Here is a 19,452-nt window from a genome sequence, read left to right on the forward strand (position 1 = left end):
GTTGACAGGAGTTTTACAGGAGTTTATTGAACTATATGTAAGGTTTGAGCAGGAGGACTTCCTAGCACCCTACATCATGCTAAACACCAGACTTCGACAACAGTCAAGCAACAAATTTGAGAAAAAATTCTTGAAACTGATGAACAATGCAGTTTTTGGCAAGATGATGGAGAATGTTTGGAAGCGTATGAACATGGAGCTTGTCAACAATGAGAAACGTCTAAGGAAACCGATTGCCCGACCAACCTACAAGGACTGCATCATCTTTGGTGAGAACATTTGTGCTGTGACACTGCACAAGGAGAAAGTTGAGCTGAACAAACCTATCCACATTGGTTTGTCAGTATTGGACATTAGCAAAATCCTTATGTATCAATTCCACTACAATGTGATGAAACCCACATACAAAGAGAACCTGCAACTGCTTTACCAGGATATGGACAGCTTATTCTACATTGTGATAACTGAGAACCTCTACAATGACATCATCAACAACCAGCAACTGAAAGACACCTTTGATACATCTGAGTATCCGACTGACCACCCATGCCATTCAGACACAAACAAGATTGTACTTGGAAAGTTCAAGGATGAATATGCTGGCAGAGCTCCTCATGAATATGTTGGTCTATGATCAAAGCAGTATGCCTGCAGATGCTTCACCAAAGATCCAAGTCAATTGAAGAGTGGTTTGATAAAGAAAGCTAAAGGAGTGAGAAGACCAATACTTGGGAAAGAACTGTTGAAATCCCACCCAGATGCTGAACAATACATCACCTTTCAGGACTATCTCGACTGTCTCTATGAGAACAAAGAAATCTCTAGGAAGCAGGTGATGTTTGGTACCAGGAAGCATCGAATCATGATGCTAGTTTAGAAGAAAAAAGCACCAAGAAATGCTGATGAAAAGAGACATATATTGGATGATGGAGTTCATACTTTGGCATTTGAACATCCTCTTTCTTGTAAAAGTTTTGGTGTGAATTTGAATGTGGTGACAAGAGTCTAACTCTTATCAGCAACAACAGGAATGTAACCTTCATAGGATTCTCATACTGCAGAGATGATGGACGTGTGAAGAGTTGAGAGTTACTGAGGGTTGTTCAGGAGACCCTGCTCTACTAATATCTATCTACAGTGCTGCTTTTCGGGATACTGTACAAACTGTTGGAGTATGCAGCATTCCAGAATAAGAGGAGAGGTTGGCAGAGGTCTATCAGGAAACCACAAAATATAGAAGAGGATTTTCAATAACTAATATATATATTCTGTTTTATAATGGAAAATAAATGCATTTGGGAAAAATAAAAATATAGTTTTCTCTTCTCTACCCACTAGTGAAGTGTTCAGACTTCTATATACAAAAAAATATATCCTCTGGTTCTGTTGATACTGACCTTTAATACTTACCTCTACCGCTTTGGATTCGAACCTGGAACCTCTGACTTGGAAAGCTGACATGCTAACCACTACACCATAGAGAATTTATGTTTGAAGACTCAAATTATATAGAATAAGATACTTCTTCCTACATTACTAATGATAAAGAGGAATTGAGAAGTGAGTCATAATGGGGTGACATCATCATAGACCTGTTGAAACAGGAAAAGTTATCCCCACCACCACTTTTCTCTGTTTGGTATAAGAAGGTTTGTCAGCACTGAGAGGTATTCAGTCTACTGCAACATGTTGTCAAATAGTGAGCTACATCTGTGGGATGCAGTGATTGAGCTTGAGGGGGAACTACATAATCATGGTATTATCTCGTTGACAGACTTTTTCAATGATGCAGGACATTTGGAATCATGTCCAGATCATGAGTCTTATATTTGTGCTTGCTCCAGACTTCGGGATAAATGACAGGCAGTTGTCAATGCAGTATGTGTGGACAGCATTCTCTATAGAAGAGGTGATATTCACAATCCATTGGAAAATACAGCTGTCAGCAATGGATGTGTGCATCAGTTCCTGACCAATGTCTTCACCCACACTATGAAGAATATCAAGGATGGAAGCAACAAAGTTATGATGCAGCATTGTGCACCTGGACTTCCGATCAAGTTTAGTGTGCTGTTTGATGACACACAAGTGTTGTTGAAGACATTCTTCAAGCGTGGACACAGCATGGTCACCATTGTGGATCTCCAACAGATTCCTGACTGGAAGAACAAGGATGTGAAAATTGTACTGAACTTTCTTGATACACATGAACGCTATTGGTGTGAATTCAAATGCGGACTCCAAGAACTGTCTCTGCTAGGATTGGGCAAGGAGAAGATTATATTTGTGGGCTTTTCACTGGTTGAGGGCACTGATCGGGTTAAGAGATTCAGGATTGAGGATGGAGAGTCGGGTGATCCAGCTTTTGAAATAATCATTTACAAGGCAGTTGCTTCCAGAATTATGTGCACACCTTACAAATTCTATGACAAAGATACATAACTTTCTCTGCGAATAGAGTAGGGCAGCCTAACGATAATCAAGATTTGAGACTCCATTCTCAGTGCAATTTAAACTTGGGTAATTGTGATTGTCCCACCATTAAAAAAGTCACTAATAATAATTACTTGGGAATCATAATTGATGAAAACCTTGAATGGGATGTTCAAATTAAATACATATGAAGAGAAATGAGATATTTATATTTTAAATTTCACCAAGTTGAAAGAATTCCTAATAAGAACTACCCGAAAATGATGTATCATGCTCCAGTCAAGTCAATTCTGCAGTATGGCATAGTTGTTTGGGGAGGCTGTTTCAACTGTCACATTGCTGAATTATTTGTAGCACAAAAACTGATAATTAAAACTATGTTAAGCAAACCCAGGTTCTATCCAACGGATATGGCTTTTAGTGATTTTGAGGTCATGACTATACATTTATTATACATAAAAACTGTAATTGAGTACTCAATAAAATATGAATCCGATTTTCCTCTCAAATTAAACTCTACTCTTAATTTTTATAATCTAAGAGCCACTGCTAACAAATATGTAACCTATAACACTAATATTAAATGTAAAAGGAGGCAGTTGATTTACATAGGTACTAAAATAATGAACCTTATTCCAAATCACTTTATCATGGACAATTAGATCAGCAGAGAAATTAAACTAGATATAAAATACTGGACATACAGTAATTTCTTCTTCCATTTAGATATATAAGACTCAATATTTCTGCTCCAGCATTGTTTTTCCATTAGTTTTTTTTAATTTTTCAGTGGACTTGCTCACTTTTATTTGCATACCTATTCCTCTGTTTTTCTTCCTTCCCACCATTTCTCCCTTCCCTTTTTTCGTCATCACTTCTCTCTTCTCTTCCTTGCCTGCCCATTACATGGGAAACAATAGTTGGCTAGGTATCTTGGGTAGCCGTCTAGTTGTCACCCCGACTACTTGACACCTGGTCATTTTGGCCATAGGCGACTACTTGTACCCTTGTAAAAATATGACATTGCCATTAAGAGTGCGGGTCATCTACCGCCATATTGGATTGAATGTCCCATAAGATCAATGCTATATTTTGGAACGTTTAGCATTGTTATTTATGGACGGAAATTTATGTATTATACATAATTGAAAACAGAATAAAATTCTTCAAAGCATGTATTTGTTACTTTTTTTATTTAAAAACTACTTCCTATAATTAAATAAAAAATAAACTTTTCAGAGTTTGAAATTTTTTCTAGGGTTTTGGAAGGAATATTTGAAATTTGAAAACACACATGCCTTGCTCAATTAAATTCTTTATCCAATGCAATTTTTTTCAACAAGATCCGATGTAAACTGTATACGTGAGAGATTCCAAAAGTAATGCATGAATTGACTGAAAGGACCACTGAGTGTGACGGTTGGTTTGTCGTAGTAGTTCAGCAGACTGCCGTAAGATAGTAGCACGCTCGGTCGCTTGCTCACTCTCATTTTGGAGGGAACTCAAATTTCACATAATGTCAAATCTGAATATTTCTTGTGGATTATGTTTGGTTGTTCACTCTAGTCTTCTGCTGCGTCCACGAGTGAGGTGTGTGCTGTGCTATGAATTTAGAAAGTTAATTTTGAATTTAGAATTTAGAAGCACACACAATATAACTTAATAAAAGGGATGCTTGATAAACATACCTAGTGCTAGAGAACGGGAAACCAGAAATGACAAGAGAGACAACGAAATAGAGAGAAGGTATCAACTATATTGTCACCTCTTACAGTTAAATTCAACAATTAATAAAACAAAGAAGTTACATCATGAAAACCGAAAATAAAATTACTAAATTTAGAAAGTTATCTCTGATATAGATAATTCGGTAATAACCTACTCTGTATGCTCTACATTGAAAACGTTTTTGATTGAATCATAAGAAGCTTAAAGGACTCTAATTTCAAAAGAAGAATTGAAAATTATCATAGGTATGTCTCAGAAGTTAATCATAAATAACAATAAATATTTTAAGAAAAGATCAACATAAGATTCATAAAATTCTTAGAACACACTTGGAAACTTTAAAACACTATCAAAACATTATCAAATATTAATGATCCCCAATAATAACTATTCTGTATCTTTATATCATGAAAGCTGCAAAGACAAACATTCCTCAAGTATCACATCATGGAATACTACCTTGGAAAAAACTATTCAAAAATATATGTCATCAAAACAAATTTAGAAAAGGTTAGGGTCCTTGAAACTTCATTTGATCCTTTACAACTTTAAGATGAGAATTATTTTAAAACATTAATTTAATCAATAAGGGACCTTTAAAAATTCATATACTCATTCAACTTTTAGTAGTTTAGAAGATTATAATTATTAATAAATTTAAAGAAAACTGAAATTCCCAGCTGGATCCTTACAGAGAAAATATGGCCTCACATTTCAATGTAAAGATACAACCGAAAATCTATTACTCAAACCAAATTTATAAAATAAATAATCTATCTATCCCCAATAATATCTCAAAATTACGATTCAACAAAAAGTCTAATTCCACACGTTTTAATTGATTGAAAGTCTGTCGTCACTAAAACCCATTTTGTCACATCCGGAGTTCCTGGGACGTTCGTTTAATTTGGAAAAAAGTTGTTACCTCATAGCCGTTTCTTCAATTTGAATCTAGGCTCGGTGATCGAGCTCTACACGTCCAGATGGACAGGAGACAGCATACCCCAAGCTTCTAGGACGGCCATCTTTTCAGAGGCGTCTCAGCGGCTTAAAGACACACGTTCATGAACCCGTGAATTGATGGATTCGTACGTTGATCCCATACTTGATGTTCCCGTACTTACACCGCTGTTAGAATAAAAAAATAAACTAGGATAACACAAATTAACTTAACTTCAGTTATATAATAAAATCAACCTATTTTAGGTTATATAAAACTCAAATCAATACTTATTACTTTAAAACATAAATAGACATTACCTACTTCAATCTCTTGATTTAATAGAATAGAAATTATTTGTAATCAGGGTTATGCCCTATACACAAAGTGATGAGTACATAGTTATTCCATAATAGGCCTACATAATTCACAAGTTGATTGAATTACTTTTCATTACAAGGTATTTCGAGTATTGTTGTTAGTTTAGTCAGTTCTCTTACGTAAATTACATATATGGTGTAATTTTAAAAGAATAAATTAAATGATAGGTGTTTCCTAAATAATCATGAAAACTTTTCATTAGAATCAAAAGACAAATAAAATCTATAACAAAAATACTGATAGAACTCATAATAATATACTATAAACATCAGTCATTTTGGATTTAAACAACAGTAATTGAAATTTGGGTTGATAGCTTCCTCTTCAAAAATAATTTAAAATAAAAATATCATTCTCAATTCCTTCTTCAGAATGATACTCTACATTTCTACATATTACACTCAAATGTATCTATCACAACAAATTTAACACTCTGATGGAAGCTTTCATCGATAATCATTTCCTTAATTATTATTATAAATCTATGACGTACCTTTAGTAGCGGTTATAGGAGGAAAATCTCCATTGTGAGGTGACAATTTGATACTCTCTCTCTCTCCTTAATTAAAGCAACTACTGAGGCGGAAAAAACTAAAAATGCTACTGGAACAAAAGGTTCCAGAGCCAAATACTAAAAAGGCCTAAAGCTGGCATGAGAGCCATGATTAACACAAAGTTCTGAACAGACTACATTTAGAACTGCTTATGTCAGAGGACAGACGCTGAGTGAATGCACTTCGCTTTTCTCGTATTGCCAGCTGCAAACGGCCTCACTAGATGGGAAGCCAACCAACACCAACTGTGATTGGTAGCCACTATTCTCTAGAAAAATTTCCACCAATAGAAAGGAACATAACAACTACAATTTAAGATACATTCTCCCACCAAGTGACAGCTATTTTTCCTTGACAGCTATAAATTCCTTGCCTTATAAGGTCGTGAACCAGACTGATATTCTAGGAAAATCGTTGATCTTCCCAGTACCACAACTTCTACACACACACCTATAGAGTCGACACTACACAACGCAGAAAAGCAAGGGTTATGAACTAAGCTGTTGCTCCAGGAAAATTGATGTTATTCTTAGGATCATAGCTTCTACACACACACTTACAGAGTCAACACAACACAACGCCGAAAAGCAAAACAGCAAAATCCATTTTCACAACAGGCTAACTTCTCAGGCTAATTCGCATAATTCTCATCACTCTCAATTGTAACAATAAATATTGTTACAGGTGATTTACAGTTCCTTACAATAATAGTTGTTTAATTGGAAGAAAATTATAGGAAGTTGAAGCTGTTTTGTTTATCTATTTGTTGAATTACCCATAGTTTGTCTTTGTTGAATCTTTAGTGTTTAAACTTTGTTTAGTTTTATTGTTCAGCAGTGTGTTCTTATTTTTTGAATTTGAGTGCAGTTAGTAATAATGGGGAACAAAAAACGCCTGTTACGTAAAAAGCCTAAAAGCCTAAAAATAAGGGTGGTGAAAGGTTGCATGAGTGGCAAAAGCAGAAAGAGGTAGGCATTATGGAAGATGCAAGCAAAGAAAGAAAAATTGATGATGTTGAGGTAATGAGCTGTGGGGAAGAAGATGATATTATGTTCCAAAATGTACCAAATCTGAGGTTCAAATCTTGATACTGAGGTCTTCAATTAGCTTATTTCATTTACAGCGTTATAATTTTTATTCCAATTCTTAGGTACAGCACATTCTTCAAATAAAATTAGTATTCTTTGTGAATAATTCTTTTTTACTCACTTTTCACAATAGGCAGGGGGCTTTGCCGTGTAGATAATAAGCAAAGTCAGTAGACAGTAGACCAACTGTCTTCCTACTTTGGGTAATGAGTATTGCAATTAATAATCCAGCTGTCAGTTTAAATGTTTTTAATAATGATAAATCATCACAATTATTGTTTTTCCTATCCAATTACAATTTTATCCTGTTATATGCTCAAAAATGATGAAAATGGGTGAGTCAATAACGATCCTTATTCTGCTAGACCTAACGAAGAAATTGAGACATCTTCCACGGCTGTTACCCAAAAATGACCACAGAATGACATTTGCGCCCAGACTATTTCCAAAACGGGGCGGGGCCGTAGTGGCAGCTTTCATAACAGTAGTTGTAGTTTTTATTTTCTCATTTCTATAATTGGAAACGTTTTTTCTTGACGAAATTAGACATTGCTAAATAATTCAAAATAGCTGAAACTTCTCACTATTTTCTCTTTAATTTATTTTGTGTTCAATTTTCTAGTTTTTTCGAAATTTAATTCAAACATGACTATGACAATGACTGTGACTACGTTTCGTTTTAGAAAGCCAATTTTCTGACTCCAGCTGTTTAAAGTCTAGAATCTTTGCCATTACATGGGAAACAATAGTTGGCTAGGTATCTTGGGTAACCATCTAGTTGTCCCCTCGACTACTTGACACCTACTGGACCAAAGGTGCCAACTAGTCCTGACCGTAAACAACAACTTGACACCACACACCCTCGCGTCAGGGTGTCCCCTCGACTAGTTGACACCTCCTTAGTAAGGAGACAAGTAGACGGGGATGGCTTACGTCTACATGACACCTTGCATGCTGGCATCAAGTTTTCACCCCAACTACTTGTCACCTACAGAGAACCAGTTGGCAGGACTTACACCCCCGCGGTGTAGGGAGGAGGGATCATTTTGTTCAGTAACATTTTCCCGTGAAACGCACGGTTTGGGAGATATTCGTCGTTTTTGCTATTTTTAGGACAAATTTTTCGAGTTAGTTGAAAACAGAAAAAAAATTATAATAAGCCCTTTTGATGACTGAACCAGATGTAGAACACAATTCTAAACACATTTTTCTCAGTTATATTTTCCCGTCAGACGCACCGTTTACGAGTAAATTGAGCCTAATGCTAGGACAGTCAAATTTTCATTCATCAATGATATGGCAGATGAAGCTATCAGTCTGGTACAGTTGAAGCTATCAGACTGAGGTATTACATGAAGTCTGGTAATTAATATGAGGATAAATAATTATTTATACACACTTGCGCTCAGATTGCAATCAGACCATAAGAAGGCCAATGAGAATCTTCAAGTTGTGTCTGTGTCTTCTACACTCACAGACACTGTCCAAACAAATTTTATAACTTGTTCACAAGTTAAAATAACTTGTCAAACTTATAACTTATAACTTGTCGAACAAATAACTTCAAACAAATAACTTGTCACTAATGCTAGACAAATATGTTGAGGCTCTTTCAAAATCCAGTCTGTTTCTATACTTATTCTTGATTGCACCATGGTTGAAAAGGCTCACTAACAAAGACATGATGTTGAAAATACAAAATTAGGAATCCTAATGCCTTTTCATATAGAACTTGATAGTTTGGCTTCATTTTCCAACTTTCAAATGAAGAGCAAGCCGGAATGGTGATTTCTTGTGGAGTGGAGTCGAGGGGATAGGTTGTCATGACTGTAGACGACTACTTGTACCCTCATAAAATTATGCCACTGCCGTCAAGTTGTCCCCCCGACTACTTGACACCTACTGGACTGTAGGTGTCAACTAGTCCCGACCGTAAATGACAACTTGACACCTCGCAACCACGTGACAGGGTGTCCCCCGACTAGTTATCACCTCCTCAGAAAGGATACAACTAGACGGGTATGGCTCACATCTACTTGTCACCTAAAAACCTGTTTTAAAAGGGGACAACTAGTCGGGGTGTCAAGTAGTCAGGGTGTCAAGTAGTCAGGGTGGCACCTAGTCGCATACCTGGTATCTTCCTCTCTTTTTTTTCTCTTCTCCAACACACCCAACCACAAAGCCCATGGTTTTTTCAATATTTGCAGTATTTTATTGTATTTTATTTGTTTTGTAATTCTTTGTCATTTTGCTTTGTCTTATTTTGTGTGTTTTAATAGATTGAATTGAATTGATCCGATTTAATGCTGTGAAAGGAGAAACAGCCAATGCGGCTGACTCCCTTTAACATAGTAAACAGTAAATCAATCATCTCTGTAACTATAAATAAACAAAATCGATCATATATGTCATTCGATTTGTTATAAATAAATAAATGATTTGTACATTATGACCTACAATATTTGTCATATTCATGTTCTCAATGAAACAAACAGTTTCCTTTAAAAAATAATTTGGTATAAATATATGTAAGAATATAGGGGTTTTTCGTTTTGTTTTTTTGTTTTCATCAATCAAATTTGAAGCATGCAATTTTGAAGAAAAATAAGCCAAATAATCAATGTCAGCAATTCAATTGCAAATCCATTGATGTATATTGTTTTGTATTTTTGATCCGATTGATTTGAAGCTGTGGAAGGGGAAACAGCTGACACGGTACAGGATGGCTGACTCTCCACACCATATAGATTCTAGATTTTCACTTCACAATACTCTAAGAAATATTGTTGAATCCTTATTAAATAGATGAAATAAATAAATAAAGGCTTTTATTGAACCAAATCGATTACATTTTTGAAAATAATCAAGTAAATGTCAGTACATCCTTATTGTCAGTGTTTTCTCCTTGGCAGAGTGCCGTCAGGAGGTGTTGGCAAGCTATTTATATATATATATATATATATATATATATATATATATATATGTATTTTTTTAATTTATTTATTTTAATATATGTATTTTTCTGAAGTCGGCCCCTGAGTCCCTCTCTCAGTCGCTCAGTGACTCTGAAGACAAGAGCCTCAACCTCACCCGCAAGGAATTCCATTGCTGAGACCCCATAAGCCGCTTCCATATCCATTTAGTCTCTGTACACAAACACCTTCCTCTCCACAGTTTCGTTGAGCAGAATATGTGGGTACCTGTTATTGGGCAGATTGATGCATCTCTTCATATACTTGAAGTGGAGCCTTAATGTGTAGACAAAGAGTGGGAGCGGTGCAGTCTCGAGTAAGAGGCGCCCACACAGGTAGATTGAAAACTTTCTTGAGGAAGAGATGTTGAAACTTTTCAAGTTCCTCAAACATCTTTCCTCCCCATATTTGAGCGCCATAGCACACTGTAAAATGCACCATTGCTTAAAATACTCCCAACTTCGATTTGAAGGGAATGTTTTTCTGTGGAAAAAACTGTTGGAAATATTCAATGAGATTTTTGCTGCCAACAAAGTGGTCGCTCATTGTTGTACTGCCAAACATCATTTCTGCTTATTTTTCCTCCTGATCATAATCTTTGACTTTTGTAGATTAACCTGAAGGTTCCAAATGTTGCAGCATCTCTCCAAGCCAGCTATCATCCTTCTCAAAGAGAGTCTGTTCGATGCCAGGAGAACTATATCGTCCGCGTACGCTAACAGCTTTATGTAGACACCCCCCAATCCAGCCAATCCTCCAAATCAGAGAAAACAGCAAGTTACTTATCAGGCAACCTTGCTTTACGCCGGTTCGTGTTTCAAATCTTCCCGACAGCCCCTGATGCCCCCAAACTCTAGCTGTTGACGAATCATACAGATTTCGAAGTGCATTCAGCATCTTGTAGGACACTCCTAGTACTGACAATTTATAAAACAGCGCCTGCCTGTCTATCCTGTCGAAAGCGGCCGAGAAGTCGACGAAGAAGGCATATACTTTTCTCCCACGACCACATAGTTTGATGTTAACAATACTCATTATATTGAATATGTTGACAATGGTGCAATAAGACTTCCTGAAGCCCGCCTGGAATTTGCGTAAGACTTGGTGATGTGTCATCCATTTCTCCAACCTGTCAAGCAAGGTTCCAGTAATCAGCTTATACACTGCATTGCAGAATGATATTCCTCGAAAGTTTGCTGGATCATTGCTGTCTCCTTTTTTGTGAATAGGATAGATAATTGATTCCTTGAAACAACCAGGGAAGTCAGAAGAGTCGAAAAAATGGTTGGAAACGTATGTTAATTTTTCTATAAAGACTGTGGGAGCATTTTTGAAAAACTCGTTTATTATTCTGTCCTCACCAGGCGCTTTATTATCTTTGTTCCTAGCAAGCACCTTATTCAGGTCCTGCAAAACAATCGGCGTGTCCAGAATTTCATCCAAGATGTACGGTTCAGCATACATTATTTCATTTGCAGTTAGAACCGGGTTTAATAGTTTATCAAAGTTCTGTACCCAGTCCTCCAGTGAGATACTACTAGTAGCTCTGTGAACAGTAGACCTCACGCAGTTTTCTCATCCTCAATTATCTGATGTCACCGTTCTAGTTGATTCAGTTGAATCATAATTTACTCTTAAAAATGTTATTTGTTTTCACCAAGATCAAAAATCTGGTGTGGTGCACTCACACAACTCTCCTTGTTGTTATGAAAACTGATCACCTGAGGCTAGTGTTCACGTGCATCTCAAGTCTACTTATAAACAAAGATCTGAGCCAGCTGGTGACAGGACAATAACGCTGGAGACATACAAGGTCTACTATCTCTTCATAGTGAATCATTTAATAGAATCAGCAGTTGCCAACAGTTTGCAATTGGATGACCACATTTTCTTGAATTTCGAGCTTATTTAAAATTTTAGGTGAAAATGTTACTAAACATTATCTGTAGAGATTTCCATGTTCAATCTGTTCCACTCGAACTCTTTTGTTTAAATTGTATCTGAAGCCTGATAGTTGCTAATCTAAAATCAAACTTTGCATGGATGGGGCGGAGCTGGGAAGGTGTAGCTTATGAATTGATAGAAAAGATGAGATTTATAATTAGAAATCAGGAAAAAATTAGACTCAAATTGGAAAAAGGAATTAAATTATAGAATTGAATGGAATATAATTTATTTTATTTTAATTGAAAATCTTGTATAGAGTTAATAGCAGAGGAATTAATTTTATGATGAAATTCATTTTATTCTATTTCAATTGAAAATACAGTTGATAGCTATGGCACTATTGCTGTCTGTTGAGACCAGGGATGGAGGTAGCTCAAAGCGCCCAAATAAAAGTCAATTCTTTTGTCTTGACATCTATGAAGGGGGCTGTTGGAGGGAGGGTGACAAGAACCTTGACTTTAAAGATTGAAGCATTGTTCAAAGTTCTTGTTGTGCTCAGAGCCATAGGTAGGGATAGGTGGAGAAGTATTATTTTTAAAGGAAGCTCTGTGGTTGTTGATTCGGAGGTTTAAGGCAGTGGTGGTTCCACCTATGTAGAAGGCAGTACAGAATTTGCATGAAAGGAGGTAGATGCAGTTTTTGGAGAAGCGATTACTGGATTGATGAATTTGATGAGGTTGCTGGAAAAGGTGTTTGGTAGAGGGATTGGAGGAGACATTTTCAACTTTAGGTGAAAATTTTACTAGACATTTTCATGCTCAATCGCTTCCACTTGAAATTTTCCATTTAAACTCGTCTCTGAAACCTGATAATTGTAAATCTAAAATCAAACTTTGCACAGATGGGGTGAAGCTCCTGAAATTTTTACAGATATGGGACTTGTGGCAGTTGATAGAGCTTATCAATGACTGCTTTAGGTATAAATAACCACTTTTTGGACTCAGGGGACCTTGAAACGTATAGTCATTTAGAAATTGGGGTACCTTAATTTTTTTTGAAAAGCAATACTCCTTTATGGTAATAGGACAAGGAAAGTAAAACGTCTCATTCGTTTTCGGCAATGTACAGAAACCGAACCGAGCCATATACATTGGGAAGAAGCCTATTGTACTGTGTACTAACACTATTTATTTTATTTCTATCATTTAATACTGAGTATATTTGAAGTTTTTCATATTTTTTTCATGTAGGAGTAAGACAAAAATTGGATAAAGTTTTCCAGGAAAGAATAGCGAGTAATAATTTTAGTACATTTGGGAGATATGTTTTTGGAAGGTAAGTCAGTGAAATATTATTTTTCTGTCCATACTTTTTTTAATCAAATTCTGCATCATGAAAAAATAAACAATTAACAGTAATGCTCCGTTCTGAATGCCAATAATTTGCATCAAGAGGAGTTTATTTACCAATACTGGCATTAAAAAGGAATTCCTCAGATTTTATTTTAGTCCTGATTATTATATCCCACTATACAAATACTCATTGAGAAGGAGTAGAAAACGCAGGAAAACGCTCAAAAATCGCGGAGCTTGGGCGTTATTCCAAGACCCTCCCAGTACAATGAGCCTGTGTACCAAATTAGAACATTTTCTCCTGATTAATTCATGCAAAAAGTGAGAAAATGCAAGGAAACGCAAGGAAAACGCGGTAAAACCGCCTATCTTGCGTGCATCCGCGTAATTTTGAGTCCTGAATAGAGAATAAATTTTTAGACCCTTGCTGAACTTTTCTACGAAATTTGAACATTATCTATCATCTGGAGCCCCCTGGGTTTAAGAACTCGCTCATGAACTGTTGTGATTGGAAATCCTACTCAAATTGAAAATACTACTTTATTATGACTTTAGAAATCTGGTCTGCCATCTTGCATGCTGAAAGACCACGAGGAAGATCCTGATCTAAAGCACCTGCGGTCTTGGAAATGTGGCCAAGGAAGACCCAGCTGGCAACAAGTAGCTCCATTGTCACAACATGTTAAGACCCTCTGGGCACAATAGGATTTGAAAATTGGTCAAAGAATAACAGAGAAATTAATTATTTTCATACTGCATGCATTCCCACTTTTATCGTTCAAACATCAATATGACATTTTTAATTCCAATAGGCCTAAGTTGTAGTTAAGATGATGCTTTGAAACTCGGTATGGCTTCATATAGCCATACAGCTGATTTTACAATGTTTTTCAGATGATCTTCTGAAAAGTGATCATGCATGCAGTACGAAAAGAATTGATTTCTCTGTTATTCTTCGACCAATCTTACTAAATAAGGTATCCTTGAAATCTTGATGAAATTTGCTAACTCTTCTGTCTCATGTAAATTTTCTGTAAAGTCAACGGTTTTCGTGAAAATTGTCAACAAAAAGTTTTAATGAACGTCATTTTGAAAATTCACATCGAAAATTCTTATTTTATTCTTAAAAGTTGAGTCTTTATAGCATGAATATTCATGCCAAATTTCAGATCAATACAACATTTCATTCTTGAGATAAGAATTCATAAGTGAATTCATAAGTAATTCATAATTACACAGAATTATCACAAGCTTATGTTAACTGATATAAAATATCGGGGGACCAAGCTTTGCTCTGGAGTGTAAAAAAATTTTTGTAAACGCCCCCAAATGGGGGTAGAATTAAGAGATCTCTAAATTCTAAAGGGCGAGTCATGGGACTTTATTAAACAACAAACTTCAGCATTCTATTAAACTTGTAAAATGTCATTAAATGAATTGAACTAATTCAAATTTGGACAATAACAAAAATAATCTATATCGGTTCATTGCACATTCTAAAAATTCAAGATGACTGCCTGTAAAATTTTGCTAACTGCTTATTTGGATTCTAACTGGATGTTCACGAAGGTAGCGTGGACTTTACTCATTTCTCAATTACAAATTTTTGACACTAGGGAATCGGTCATTCAAGGGTTTTTAGCATGGGCTAGAAAATATAATGGCACTAACAATCGATCAATTTATAAAATCATTTCTATTTAGACATTTTCACTACACTGATTACTCCCGGATAACTTACTAATTTAAACAAACATTGACATATTCACTTCAAATGATTAATAAACTACTTCAACTTAACTTACGGCAAAAAATAATACATATTAACAAACTTAAACAGCAAACAAATTCAACACACACGTTAATTTTGAGCCCTCGAGGCCCGAGGCTACCTCTGGATTTTAAATGTGAATTCGACCACGGCTTGATTGGAACTGAACTATTCCACGCAAATTATGTTCCCCTTCCATCAACGAGACAACGGTCCACGTGTAGACGAGCATAATTCCGTGGGAAAGGAAAATAATGCAAGTTTGAAATATTCCCAAATACTCGTGTATTTTCCATCGCTAACGAAAACACAGTTCCGTGAGAATACCTCAACCCTGCATAAAATTGGAGTCTTCCCGGATGCAAGTTAGCAAAATCTTAATGTGAGAAAATTATTCAACAGAAAAATTAATTTCCCAAGGTAAAAATTTACACACAAAATTCAGCTACAAGATCACTAAAGTCTCATTGTTGAAGTCCTAATTCTACACTTTTCGAATGAACCCATACTAAATTTATCTCTATGAAAACACAAACCCATAATTAATTTATTTCAATATCATCACGATCACATATTCATTTTCTCAGTCCTACAATTATTTTCACAGTTATATGAGGAGGCACAACAGGTTTATGCCCAAAACTGTCCCTTTTCAAATTTATAGGCTACTACAGTCCAAATCAAAATATAGGTTAAGCTGCTACTATCACTCATCAAAATAACAATTTATTCACACTTCAAAAAACAAACACATCATCAATAAATATAGATATACTATGAATTCGATTTAATATGATTTACTATGTTTGCTACAATATTTATTAATATACTATGTACCATTCTACACTAACAGTATCCAGTTACTATTTTGGACTTTCTGAAGTAAACATGTTTTCTAAATAAAAAAACAGGAATAAACAAAAATAAGTTTCTCTTGCTGAATTTCTCTTCTCGTGAGATCAGCTGGATGATCCCACACACATGCACTTGTTCACTCTCTTTGACGACAAAATTTCCAACTGTTTTTCCAAGGACGTATTTATCCTTTCAATGTCCTTCAGCGAGTTAACCAAGGGTTGAGACCTAGTGCAAACGAATCTTTATATCATGAACCTACTCTGTTCCAAATTTCGTGCAAATCATTAGAGCCGGTTTCAAGATCCGTTGAACATGAATATGTACCCATATAACCATATAACATATAACCACATAGCGAAATAACCACATAGTCATATATATATATATATATATATATATATATATATAATATATATATATATATATATATATATATAGAAATTGCTAGCTCAAAAATAGGATACTGTATAAGAATAAATGTCACCAAGAATAATAACTGTTTACTGTTTAGACAACTACAAAATTCTATTATCACTTTATCACTTGTCTGTCACAATTCTTAACACTTATCACTAGTCTGTCATGATACATGATAAGAGGAGAAAGGAGCAATAGCACTGTAGAAAGAGAAACTTGAGAAAAGTAACACTCTAAAAAACGCTAGGAACGCTTGAAAAACGCTGTAAAAGTGCCAGATTGGGCATATCTTTGGTGTAATTTTGAAGTCCCCAAGACAAAATGTCTAGACCCTAGCTTAGCTTCTGTACCAAGGTTGAACATTTTCTCTCAATTGTTTCTTGAAAAATGTGAGAAAACGCAGGAAGAAAGCTGGAGAATGCTAAGAAAATGCAATAAAATCACCTATCTTTGGCGTATCTTTGCCGTAGGCCTTATTCTGAAGTCCTATCAAGAATGAAGTTCTGGAGCGTTCCTGAACTACTGAGTATGAACATGGTCTGACAATTAGTTCTTGAGAAGGCCTAGGAAACGCTGGGAAAACACAGATTCTGGATGTATCTTTGGATTTTTTTTTTTTTAAATATGTTCCTTAATCCGCCTCTAGATATCCAACTGGACATACATGCCAAATTTGAACACATTTTTTGGTCCAGTAGATCCTCAGTTCTGTTGATTATGAATGAATTAATGAGTGAGTGGATGAATCAATGCTATTTCTCTCTTCATGTACCTAATCTGAACATTTTTTACATCAATAAGTTCTTGTGAATAGTCTTACAAAGTGCATAAAAAACGCTGGGGAACGCTAGGAAAATGCAGTAAAACCATCATCTTGAGCATATCTTCCAGGTATCTTGAAGCAGTCCTATCAAGAAAGATTTTCTTGATCCTAGCTTGACTTAAATACCAAATTTCAACATTTTATCTCAATTAGTTCTTGAGAAATCTGTGAAAACGCAGAAAACCGCTGGAATAAACACAGATTTTGAGCATATTTTTGAGATTATTCAAAATTGGTTCGTAGTGTGCCTCTAGAGGGCCAACTGAACAAAGATGCCAAATATGAAAGTTTTTGGTTCAGTAGATTTCTAGTTCTGGGGATCATGAATGAATGCATGAGTGAGTGAAATGATTCAATCAAACTACGCCGCTCAAAAGGTAGTTAAATCAAAAAAATGCTGATATTGGAATATTGATTAATCTTATCATAAGAGAAATTCTCATTATTGAAACATTTGTAATGCAAATACAAGAGATATGCTATCTGTGTAGTTGCAATCCAATCCAACCTGAATGATAGATTAAATTGTTATGCATGTGATTTATATGAAAGTCACACATGATGTCAAGCTAATATATATTTCTGAATATATATATTTTCACACATGAAACAACAGAATATAATCGTTATAAACTTTATTTTCTAGTGTGATGTGGCTTTTGCATTGATATTATATTGTATTTGATTTCACAAGTTAATTTCAATTCGAATTTATTGTAGCTTTACAGTCAATCTTGCCAAATATAATAATGGACGTTACTCCAAAGACAACCTTTGTACTTTCTTTGGAATCATTGAGACTGCAGCAGACAATATAATAGTGAATCATGGTGATTCGGGAACTAGAACAATCACAGCAAAAGGTATTTTCAAGTGAATATGCACATCTTTGTCCTCAAGCATTCTTGTATGGTGCTAAAGCTCATGATGAGCCTTGGCCTTCACAACTTTCAACCTCCACGCATCTCTATCATTGACTATTGCTCTCCATACCATCACTCCTAAACTTCTAACATCATTCAGCACCTCATCTAATCATCTTTTCCTGGGTCTCCCTCTGTGTCTCCTATTGTGAAGCCTTTCCCACATCACAATTTTAGGGACTCTGCCCGCAGTCCTCCTTTCCACATGACCCAACCACCTGATTCTTTGAGCCACAATCATTAACCATTAACAATTCGAGTTCTTCAATGTTGTTCCCCATCACAAAGTGCCTATTATTTAAACACTTTTTGCTATTAAAAAAAATTGTCTTGAAGAACACTTGCTTCCATGAAGTTGTGTTTTTAAAATCTGACATAACATATTGCAAAAGTATGCGAATTCTGTATGCAATCCATCAGGTTGTGCAACCTGTGGGAATCTATGATAAAGCAGGCCAAATTTTACTGTCCTCATCCCACAGCCTACCATAGGTAAGGAGAGTAATACTCTTTTTCAAGAAAATTCAACTTACCCAAATTTCAAGTTCTCAGGTTGAAAATAGTATATTTTGTGTTTGCTGGCACAACATCACAGTTTTCAATTTCAAGAACTTGAATTGTTTGAGATCTGGCAAAAAAAGTTTCCCAAACCACACAAAACAAACTGAAAATTCAACAAACTGAAAAGCTGACATGCTGATTGAATTTCAAGTTGCGGATATTGCAGTTGAAGTTGCAGTTGTGGATGTTGCATTTGAAGTTGCAGTTGTGGATATTGCAGTTGAAGTTGCAGTGTAAGTGCAGTTTTGAATACAGATATAGTTGTAGTTGCAGTTGCAGATGTTGCAGTTGTAGTTGCAGTTTCGGATGTTGCAGTTGAAGTTGCAGTGTAAGTGCAGTTTTGAATGCAGATGTAGTTGTGGTTGTAGTTGTGGATGTTGCAGTTGAAGTTGCAGTGTAAGTGCTGTTTTGGATGCTGATGAAGTTGCAGTTGCAGTTGCGGATGTTGCAGTTGAGGTTGCAGTTGTGGATGTTGCAGTATAAGTGCAGTTTTGAATGTGGATGTAGTTGTAGTTGCAGTTGCGGATGTTGCAGTTGAATTTGCAGTTGTGAATGTTGCAGTTGAAGTTGCAGTGTGAGTGCAGTTTTGGATGCAGATGTAGCTGTAGTTGCATTGGCAGATATTGCAGTTGAAGTTGCAGTTTTGGATGTTACAGTTGTAGTTGCAGTTGTGGATGTTGCAGTTGAAGTTGCAGTGTAAGTGCAGTTTTGCATGCATATTTAGTTGTAGTTGCAGATACAGATATTGCAGTTGTAGTTTCAGT

The 19,452-nt window shown here is 35.7% G+C and overlaps 2 protein-coding genes across 3 annotated transcripts in view; one reads left to right on the forward strand and one right to left on the reverse strand.

Moving 5' to 3' along the window:
• Positions 1-19,452, reverse strand: part of LOC111058137 (sodium channel protein Nach) — a 475,868-nt gene that overhangs the window by 292,727 nt on the left and 163,689 nt on the right. The window lies entirely within an intron of this gene.
• Positions 1-19,452, forward strand: part of LOC111048271 (uncharacterized protein DDB_G0283357) — a 101,706-nt gene that overhangs the window by 70,740 nt on the left and 11,514 nt on the right. For both annotated transcript variants that reach the window (XM_039440759.1, XM_039440758.1), the window contains 2 exons: positions 13,234-13,318; positions 17,925-18,067. In XM_039440759.1, coding sequence (XP_039296693.1) covers positions 13,234-13,318; positions 17,925-18,067 — 228 coding nt within the window. The remainder of the gene's footprint in view (positions 1-13,233; positions 13,319-17,924; positions 18,068-19,452) is intronic.

The sequence above is a fragment of the Nilaparvata lugens genome, chromosome 14 (assembly GCF_014356525.2).
Source record: "Nilaparvata lugens isolate BPH chromosome 14, ASM1435652v1, whole genome shotgun sequence".
NCBI classification, from domain to species: Eukaryota; Metazoa; Arthropoda; class Insecta; order Hemiptera; family Delphacidae; genus Nilaparvata; species Nilaparvata lugens.